General features: G+C 38.8%; 1 protein-coding gene across 1 annotated transcript; it reads right to left on the bottom strand.

The window, feature by feature from the left end:
* Positions 1-914: 914 nt before the first annotated feature.
* On the bottom strand, positions 915-5,840 carry LOC111225521 (mitochondrial amidoxime-reducing component 1-like). Its single transcript, XM_022750451.1, has 7 exons — positions 5,541-5,840; positions 4,199-4,369; positions 3,706-3,868; positions 3,443-3,586; positions 3,081-3,142; positions 2,753-2,824; positions 915-1,303 (listed from the first exon to the last, which is right to left on the bottom strand). Exons 1-7 carry the CDS (start codon positions 5,789-5,791, stop codon positions 1,177-1,179), a joined length of 990 nt encoding a protein of 329 aa, XP_022606172.1. The 5' UTR covers positions 5,792-5,840; the 3' UTR covers positions 915-1,176.
* Between the last annotated feature and the right edge of the window lie 4,577 nt (positions 5,841-10,417).

The raw sequence follows: 10,417 nt of genomic DNA, 5'->3' as shown, positions 1-10,417 counted from the left end.
AAACTCTAAAACTTTTACACTTACCTCCAGTACCAGGTAGTTGATTTCCTCTGCAAACAAGATGTAAGAGGACGAAGGTTCCCGGAGACCGGTGTGATGAAGAGGAGGAGATCCGAGTATTTTACTTACTGACCGCGGACTGCACACCGAGCCAAGAGTGGTTCACTGACACCATCATGTTTTTAGTCGTCGGTATTTAAATCCAAAATGGTGCCAACACTGCCCAATCACCGCATGGGGGCAGTGTATAATTAGAAGTATAAACTTGAAAATGTCATATTCTAAAAAAGCCAAAAGTTTTCATCAGTCAGGCTACTGAAGTCATACAGCTGAAATTACCTTGAGCCACTGTGAAAAATGCATTACTTCACTAACCACATAATCTACAGCAGCTGTGTAGAGCACCTCCTAACAGGTCTCATCCAGATTTTAAATGGGACATAAGGTTTAAGATATAAAACATCCATTTTGGTTTGAGAAATTAGAAAAACATTTCTAGGCCTCACAGCATCAGAGCCCCATTCATTGTTATAGAGTAAACTGGGATGACATTGTACATTTTAAGGTTCTCCCTTTGGTTTCTAACTTTAGATGAGAGTGCAGCATGTTCACAAATATTCATCAATCTGTTCTGGGGCACAGGAATAAGAAATGTCAACACCCTCCCCACCCTCCACCGCAAAAAAAAAAAAACCCAAACCGGTCGGGCCAGATGCCCGCCCATCCTTAGCCCGGTTCTGTTGGAGGTTTCTTCCTGCTACTTTTTACCTCCAGAGGTTGTTGTTGTTTCTCTGTCCTGTTTATCTGAGGAATAATTGCACATTCTGTATTTTATTGCAAAAACTGGAACCTTTTAATTTCTCTCATTAATGGCATCGTGTACTATTAGGATTTAATGACCACTGACCTCAACCTGCAGTTGTTAGAAATGTGTTTAATTCAGATTCCATTAGTATTATAGCAATAAAAAAAACAACTTGATTATTGATGTATTTTAAACTTAATACAACTGTTACATATTTGTACTTTTTTTCTTCATTATTTGTGCGTAGTACATCTATGTAAGGGCTTTCTTTAGTGTGGGTTAACACAGTGATTATACAGCGACTTTCTCCCTCCTTCAGAAAAGCGACTGAATGTTCTGACACCATGTTTTACCCTCTCCGACTCCCTCTATCAGCGGCTGATCTTGTACACCACGTCGCCGACCTGCAGGATCCCCGTCTTCTTCACGGTGTGCAGCTGTCCGAACAGCGGCGACGACTTGTAGATGTGCTTCTCGGACGGTTTACACAGACGATAGCTGTGGAGGAGTTGTCACCAGGATGAGTTCAAAGACGTCAGACAGGAAAAAGGGGAGAGGGTCACTATCAAGTTGCATGCAACATACATGGAAATATCTCACTGCTTAAAAATAAAAAAAGATTTCCTTAAGAGAACAAGAAAAGTTTATAATTGCATTTTCATTGACAACGACATACAAACCCTATTTAAATAAACTAAAGATAAGGAAAACTGTCCTCAGGAGATAAAGGAGTGTTAAAGATAAATTACTAAAACAGAATACACACCAAAATAGTACAACTATTAGTCTCTATTTTAAAAATAACACAAAAGTCACTGAAGCTACAAATGAATCATCTTACCACCAGTGTTGCCAGATTTTACTGACACCAAACCCCTAAACATATTGTCACAAAGTAAAAAATACGATATGTCCTGTAGCTGAAAACAACTGCAAAAAGAAAAATAAGATATGCATATATTTAAATTTAGGCAAAACCACAGTTGAAATGAGCTTATGAATACTGAAAATAATCTCCACCAGGTCTACTGGATAATGTCACCCTCCACCGACTTTACACATCAGTCTGTTTTCAGGTCTTAGCCAGTGTGACTGCATGTGTGAAAAACATTAAAGCCTTCAGTGTCTCCAGAGGAAGCTGTGCGAAGTCTGATAAAACATTTGGGACCAAAGACTAAAGTCTGAAAAATGAATGAAGAATCTGCAGGTTGTGGAGTCAGAAAGGAGACCTCTGCTGCTCGCTCCTCGTCTCTGCTTCATCTCACGCTGTAGTAAATGTAGGCAGCTGCTATAATCAACACATAACACAACAGCCGACTGAAAACGTTGGCGGTTCGAGTTGCTTTGTGGGTAATGTAGGCGCCATCGTGAGTCTGACAGTCTTACAGGGAGCGCTATGTAAAGCGTTTACCACAGAGTAAACTTTCAAACTGAATGTCCTTTAAATTAAATTGTCTGGTTGCAATGAACTGAAATCACTTCTTCCTCTTCTTCTTCTTCTTCTTCTCCTTAAAGTTGGTGCAAATTGGACAAAGGGACCTTTTTCAATTAGTGTCAAAAACCATCTTACACACTAAAATATGTTATATTTACATGGCTGACTAGATATTTTTTGCATGTAGCAATAAAAGAACGGTTTGAACATCATGTGCTTGTTTCATCGTTTCATCATTTCATAACAATTTCTATTTAATCTTAACAGTAACAGCAGAAGTTGACTGACATAAAATAAGTAATTTAACTCCCAGAGATGGTGATAACCCAGGATTCGGGTTGTGTTTTTCATCCCACTTTTCAGTGGCTTTAGAACAGAAAGGCAGAAAACAAAACCCAAACTGTATTTGACCCAGTCACCCACATTGGGTTACTTTTAAACCAGACAACACTGAGTATCACTAAAATGTTAAATATTAATCTATAACCTATAATACTGAGTTAAAGCTTCACCTTTTCAGTGTTTCCAGAGGCTCTTTTCTGTTGATGATACCAGTTTCAGGGTCAACTGTGGTGAAAATACATCTGGAAAAGACAAAAGTTACACTTTTTTTATCCATCCTGTTAACCCTAAACAGAAATACAAATTCATGCATTTTAATATCATATAAATAGACATTTCATTTGACAATCATTGGTATCGGACTGGATTTCATTCTTATCCAGGGAATCAAACCACAAACCCCTGCAGTGTCGGCGCTGCAGCTTTAGATTTATCGCTGGTAAATGAAGTGATTCTGTCTCTGATTAAAAATCTGTGTGAAGCATCACCCATTGTTACCTTCCACACGACATTACACGCTGCAGTCGCACGCTGCCAATCTGGATCTCTTCCCACGAATCCTGAAAAAGCAAAGCAGTTGGTTTTGGAGTTGGAGATAAATTTAGTCCACGCTGCTCACACTGAAAAGGGCGAAGTATGAGTCAGAAGAACCAAATGATCATTTTACAGACAGGAGGGAAAAGTAAAAGAGAGAGGCTGTAGCGTAGAGACCCACAGGATCTGTTGTTTCTAATCTTATCTTTACACGACTCTCTGATATGTTTTTATTTTCTCATCTAACCAGGATTTATCATCTTGTGGCCAAACAGAGGAACCAGCGAGGGAAAGAAATCAGCATCAACACACAGAAATCTACAAACCTCATCGAATGCATCACAGTCACCAATCACAATGTTTGGGCGAAAACGGTCCACAGTGACGTCCTTCTCTAACTTGCCGCTGAGGTCCTTAACGGAGGCCTCCGACAGCAGCATCACAGGTCCGACATCTGGGTACGCCACCTGCTGGAGAAACGGGTAAACACCACAAGTTCACTCACAGAGAACAATGGTGATTTCTGTGGGATTCAATTCAGGAAAAAACAAAGTACAAAAAGAGCAGGAGAAGAGGAGCGTTAAAATACCTCGTACTGTGGGAAGAGAGGCTCCATCTCCACGGGTCTCCTGGCCCTCATCTGGGGTTCAAAGTGCACCAGGCGGAAGGTTTTCTCTGCCCCCAGATAGCGAGTGAGCCACTGAGACGCTTCCTCGCCACAGTCCCGGCCCTGAATGTCGGAGCTAAACACTCTGCAGCACGAAAAACAACAACAAGTGTTACACAAGTCTGAAAACACAGTTGGAACATGAGTAAACAATGTAAAAATAACAGTGGCAAAAAGCACTAAACACTATCTACATTTTACAATATCTATTATGATCCTTAATTGACAAAACTAACAGATATCAGAGCTACAAATATATTGTTCATCACTTTCTGTTTTATGATTGTAAACTAAATATTTTTGGGTATTTCTGGGGCTGTTGGTCAAACAAAAAATACCAAAAATAATAATAAAAACAAACAAACAACCACAAAGACAAGTCAAATAAACAGCTGAGGAATCAGTCACAGAAGACCTGCAGTCGATGACGGGGTTGTCGGGCTGTTTGACGGGGAACCTCAGCTCCTCCATATTTGGTCCGTTCAAACAAACCTGACCTCCCTCGCAGGTCAGAGACACCAGCACCAGACGGGGCTCCTGTCTGCCCGTCACCATGTGACCGTCCTCTGTCACCACCAGCCAGTGTCTGCAAACAAAACAAAACACAACTGTGGAGTTCCCTCGTTTGCACAATTTGGCATCCCCGGCTGAACTCCAAAGTCCAGACACTAAACCTGCAGCACTCTGAGCTCTCACAGCCGTCAGGCAATGTGACAGGAAAGGGAATGACAACGTAAAAACAAGATAGGACTGATAACATCAGAGGTTACCATGGATACAGTGGTACTGCTGATTCATGCAGAAATCCCAGATTTACATCACATTTGATTTTTAACCCAAAATTCTGGGAATCATACGCAAAGCATATGTCATGTTTGATGTCCTACCTGTCCTACCTGTCATGTCTGATGTACTATCACTAGGCAACCACATTAAGTCTTTATGAAAATCTCCACAAAAGTTCAGGAATAATGTAAATATTGGGACGTGATTAAGGAAAATCACCACCAGATTCCAACACCAGATTAAACAGTCAGGGTGTTAATGCAGTTTGAACTTTCTCCCATTTCAAACTGGATGCAAAGGGTTCAACGACAAAATCATAAAGAACAATGTATCTGCGTGTAAGCAGCACAGCCCGGCTGGTGTTCACTGGTTGATGATTAAGACATAAGGTTTAGCAAAGTCTTAACCACAGTTTGAACATATGCACTTTTACTAGTAAAGTGTTTACAGTTACTGCATGAAAGATTTTCCTTGAATAATATCAAAAGTAAAAATATTCATAAAGCAAAATCGTTCCTTTCATGGATTTCAATTATGGAGCTAATAATTGAGGTTATTATTATTATTATTATTATTATTGTTGTTGTTATTTATTTATTATATCTTTCAGGACCTCCATATGAAATATATTAGGCTACATTAGTGGATTATTATGGATGAGTTCAAATGTAACATGTATTTTAAGTAAATTCTGACTATTTTAGAAGCTGTAAAGTCGTTCCAACTCTCAGCCACAGGTATTCTTATTTATAGTGGATGTTTAGACTTCCTCCTCTCAGGTCAGTAAAATCACAGTATGTCAAATGAACCCAGAGGAGTGGATGTGATGTTTGCACCTCAGAGGTGGAGGCCTACTTAAGTAACACTTTTTTCTTTTTTTTTAACAGTGCACATTCACGTGTTTTGTCTGAACAAGTGATCGGCTGCACTCCAACCACTATAACGTTAAATCCTTCGTGCACAGCACTCACCGATCCTGCAGCTCCCCGAACTTCAAGCCGATGTTCTGACACTCTGCGAGAGCCACAGACACCGCTCTGCCGGATTTGAGAGGGTGAATGAGCAGCTGCGACACTACGCCTACACGCACAACTTTTTCTGGCTTTCGCAGGTATTTATATCCGAGCCCGAGTCCCAGAACAGCGACGCCGGCTCCGCCGATCAGAAGAGCCGCCTTCTTATTCTGGAGCAACGCGTTCACAGCCAGATCCTTCAGCTCCATTTTGGAGGCCCGGAGACTTTCTCGGACATTGAACTTTGGTTAGAGAGACAGCAAGACCCTCATATGTAGCGTTCACTGACACTCGGTTAACAGAAACACGCCTCCCGGTCCGATCCAGGGGCGGAGCCTGACATTGTAGACATTTATCCCAATTTAATTCCATGGCTGCGGCCGAAAAGTCCAAATTATCTCCTTTCGGAACCACTTCTCCTTGACCTGGATGGAAAAGGTCAAGGGAAAGATGTGAAGGAGAAATCATAATTAAGAATTAATTCTGCACTTAGACTAACCTTTAAACTAACTTTATTTATAACACCTGGACATAAATCCTCCTCTCCCAAACAAAACAAACAGGGTTGAAATGTTGAAATGAGAAAACATGAAAGAAAAATACAAATAGAGGAAGTTGAACCATTAAAATAACAATTAACTAGAAATAATTAAACGAGCAAGAGATCAGAATAAATTATATTCAGACATAAGTTTATAGTTTCCTGATATAGGAGCTTTTGACATTTTTATACATTTGTAAAGATGGGAAAATTCTAATTTTAGGTCATTCCACAATGAGGGAGGGAATTTAGTGAAGCAACATTTATGTATAGACTATACTATTTTGTTATTTGTTATATATATATATTTTTTTATATATATTTGTTATATTATTCATGACAACTCCTGACTGGATTAAAAGAGAATAAATCTATGTTCATGGATTTGGGCTTCAGTTGATCAGACAAGAACGATTGGAAGGTGGGTCTGGGTGGGCCGTGCTTGGGGGGGGGGCGTGGCTGAGGGTGTGACATCACAAAGTTACGGATGTTCTGACGGCTCGTAACATTTACATTTCATTTTCGGAGCCAAAGTATCCTCTTAGATTCTGCATTTCTTTCTTTTCTTTTTTTTAATATTACATTCATTGTGGAGACACTTGTCTGCAAAGCAACTTGCAATAAGTCCATTCAAACTTGACAGGAACAAAAGTTGTGATGTCATCAAAAGTGGAAGTGCCTGCCTAAGGGAATGATCAGTGCTACAGTGCAAGTGCTTAGTTTTTTTGTTCTGCCCAAATTGAACCATAAAATAAACACTTTTAAACAAATATTTTATGTGTGAAGTTCTTTCCATATTCCTCAACACGTCAGGGAATACATTTGCCCTGGCAGATCTTTGAAAACTGTGGTTAATTAATCATGCCCAATTCAGTAAAATTAATTAATGGAAAACATCTCTGTAGCATTTAACACAAGTGCGCTTTAATGCCGGGTCCAAATTGGCATTAATACATGACACCTTCAGTTTTAACCCGCTCAGAATTTTTCCAAAGCCAGAGAAGAAACGAAGTGACGTAATGTCATCGATGACCTTCTCAGTGCAACTATTTCTGTCTTTGACACAGATACTCAGGTCTATGGCCAAAGTAGAAAACAGCAGATGCTCCAGCGACGGGGGGCCAATACAGGGATTTGTCAAATGGATACTCCTTCTGTTGCTTTTCTGTGCACATCTAATGGCTGAAGGCAGATTCGCAGGCACACAGCCAGGCCTTACAAGCTGGTTTGATGTTGTAGTGGCAAGCAAATTTCTGATAACGAGATACAGCCCTAATTGCTCTATTCTCAGGCAACTGACACTTTGATGTTATAATTCTGTTCTCGGAGCGCACAGCGATTTCATTTCAACGTTTCTGGCGACAGAAGAAATTTTTTTTTTTTTTCCTGATCTTCGGCTTCATCGTTCATTTTGTTGGTGCTATTTCAACGTGGCAGAGGAGCGGTTCCCAACATGGGCGTCACATACCCCACAGCAGAATGAAAAGTCATGTGGACCTTTTCACACCTTCCTCTAATCTTTGTTTTCTTCAGGCTTCTAAAAATGAAAAATATTCTGAAAAATAATAAACTGATTTAAACCAGGAGAGATTAGGAATCATTGCTTTGTTTTGAGGCGTCAAAATGGTTGTGAACGCATGATCCTGAGTGTAACTTTAACATATATCTGAAAGATTAGCTGGGTTTTGCTAACCAGTTAGCTGGTTATTTTGCCGATTGTAAATAACTTCTCAAGACTTGATAAAAAAGACTTTTTACCTTAAGACAGAAATGAACCCGAAATATTTCAAGTAAAAATAATGTTATACAAGGAGTGGACAAAACTGCAGGAACTCAATTACGTTTCAATACAGGAAATGACAGTTAAGCTTAATAATGTTCAGTTTTGGTGACGTGGCTTCAGCTCAGTGGTTTCATGTGGCCTGTATTGCTTGCTAATACATTTGTTATCATGATTATTGAGACATCACTTTGCACCTCTAAAACAATACCTTAATTAAAGCTTATACACTCCATGGTCAGTTTATTAGGTACACCTATCTTAAACTGATGCTGTCTAATACAACAACCCTAAAATAAATCCTACACTCAAGGTTATACTGTTCAGTATTTGGTGTGTTGCTGCTGTTTCGTGGCTGTAGTTTGTGGTGCTGTTGAATTGTAACATTAAGTCTAACCTTGATGATATAAAACGTGGTGGAAAAAACATTAAAAAACAGTATAACTCAGTATAATGTTATATAACACAACAGCACCATAAACTACAGCCTCCAAAAATAACCATACACTTCTATACAAACATGAATTGAGGCTTTATTGCAGGACTGTTGCATCAGACTGCAGACTAGTTTTAGATAGGTGTACCTAATAAACTGAGTGTACACGGTATTCAAGTAAAGACACCTGCCTCAAAAATAGCTGGTAACTCTTTATTTTACGGGTCTATGATGTGTGAATAGTTTCCTATAAGTTCCTGGAAAGACCTTTGTAATGTGGCATTAATCATATAGAAAATAACAAAGAGAAGCTCAATTTAAACCCAAGTAAATCACCATTCATTATTCATTTATACTGTAAATCTTTATTATTCATGTATGTTGAATAATTTAACATTTTCTGCTTGCTTAACTAAAACACACTCGAGATTACACCACCATTTTAATTGGAATTAATTAGGTGGAAATGTACCAATCAATATTTCTCTATAATGAGAGTCAAATTACAATATTCTGTCCTAGGAAAAAAAAAAATATTATATATATATATAAAGAAAATTTGTCTTAACAAGAAAAGCCAGTATTATGGCTGTGGCCTGATTAAGAAGGCAACATTAAGACAGTATCGCTGCTCTTTAATCAAGTGTATGTGTTATTGTGTCCACCCCCCCCACCCAGCCCCCCCCCCCGCTGTTCCCTGTACCACATGATGATGAGCTGGATATAACAAAGCATGACATAATACTTTTGCCGTACTTTTGCTCGTGACTAAGCTGCTGTAGGTTCGTCCGGAACTGGACTACAGTCAGAATTCCCAGGGGGAAACCATCTGGTCCAAACGGACATTTCTATACATTCAGCAGCACCTTTTTTCTTTTTTTTTATCCCCTCACGCAGCACACGGTGATGAACAGCACGACTGCAGCTTGTGTAACTTCAATTGTATAGAGAATTTAATAATCATTTAATAAATCTCTGTAAACTTAAAGTCATTTCCGGTTGGTGAAAGTCCTAAAACTCAACAACAGTCCCAGTTTTTGGATAACACATCCATAATGTTCGCTGTGGATGCTCTTTTCTATATATTAGTACAATATTGTTGTGATGTGCATTATTTATTTTGCCATAGTCTCAGCTGTACATATATCCCTTGGCAAGGTAAGATAAAAAAAAGTTATTTTCAAGTACTCTTTGAGTGTTCAAGTACGACTTTGCTCCGTCATGTTTAGAAGTGTTTTCTTTTCCAACATGACACAGAGAGGCCGGTTTCTACTAGTGCAGCATGATGGCGTCCTACTTTAAAACTAATACAGTACTTACATAAAATATACAGCTGCTGTTTTCTGGGTCACTTGTTATTAAAAGCAAAGTAAAAAGCAGAATCATGATCATCATTTTTCTTCCATTATCAGGTGCAACTTACTGTGTTTCAGTAAAGTACAGGTGTAATTTCAACAGACAGCGGAACCTACAGTGGATCAACGAGTATTTGCAGGTTATTTTTTGATTTTGTGTCGACGGTGAGTCACACAGGTGGGATTTCAGCCATAAGGCAAAACAAAAAAACAAAAAATGGCAGAAAGAAAAAAAATCCTCCTTCAGATTTTCAGAGTATCACAGATCTGTGGCGTCCGATTTATTTCAAGAGTGATCTTGAAATAAAATGTGAAATGAATCCTGACTCATATATTGCTTGTTTCAGGTTGTGACAGAGGCGGAAAAACTAAGTACTTTACTTCAAAATTTCCAGTTTCAGCTATTTTATGTTTCTACTAAATATCATCTTAGAGGGAAATATTACACTTTAATTAACAAACGATAATTATATCAGTCACAGAAACTGAACATCTTTAGGTTTTGAACTGCTGATTGAAGAAATTATATTTGTCAGACTAATCAATAATGAATCGTTAGTCGTAGCCTTAGTTGTGTGCTTCATAACACAGACGGTTTGTGGCCGTATTGCTTTCTGGTCATCTGTTTGAAGCAGGTGTAGTTCTTTCTCCCCGATGATGATTTATCTCTGTAAAACTCAAGATTTAAATTCAAAATAAATCAAATCTCTGTGAATCAAAGAG

This window comes from Seriola dumerili, unplaced genomic scaffold, assembly GCF_002260705.1.
Source record: "Seriola dumerili isolate Sdu_G_001 unplaced genomic scaffold, Sdu_1.0 BDQW01000149.1, whole genome shotgun sequence".
In the NCBI taxonomy this organism is placed as follows: Eukaryota; Metazoa; Chordata; class Actinopteri; order Carangiformes; family Carangidae; genus Seriola; species Seriola dumerili.
The sequence above is the reverse complement of the archived record's forward strand: the minus strand, read 5'-3'. Positions and strand labels throughout refer to the sequence as shown.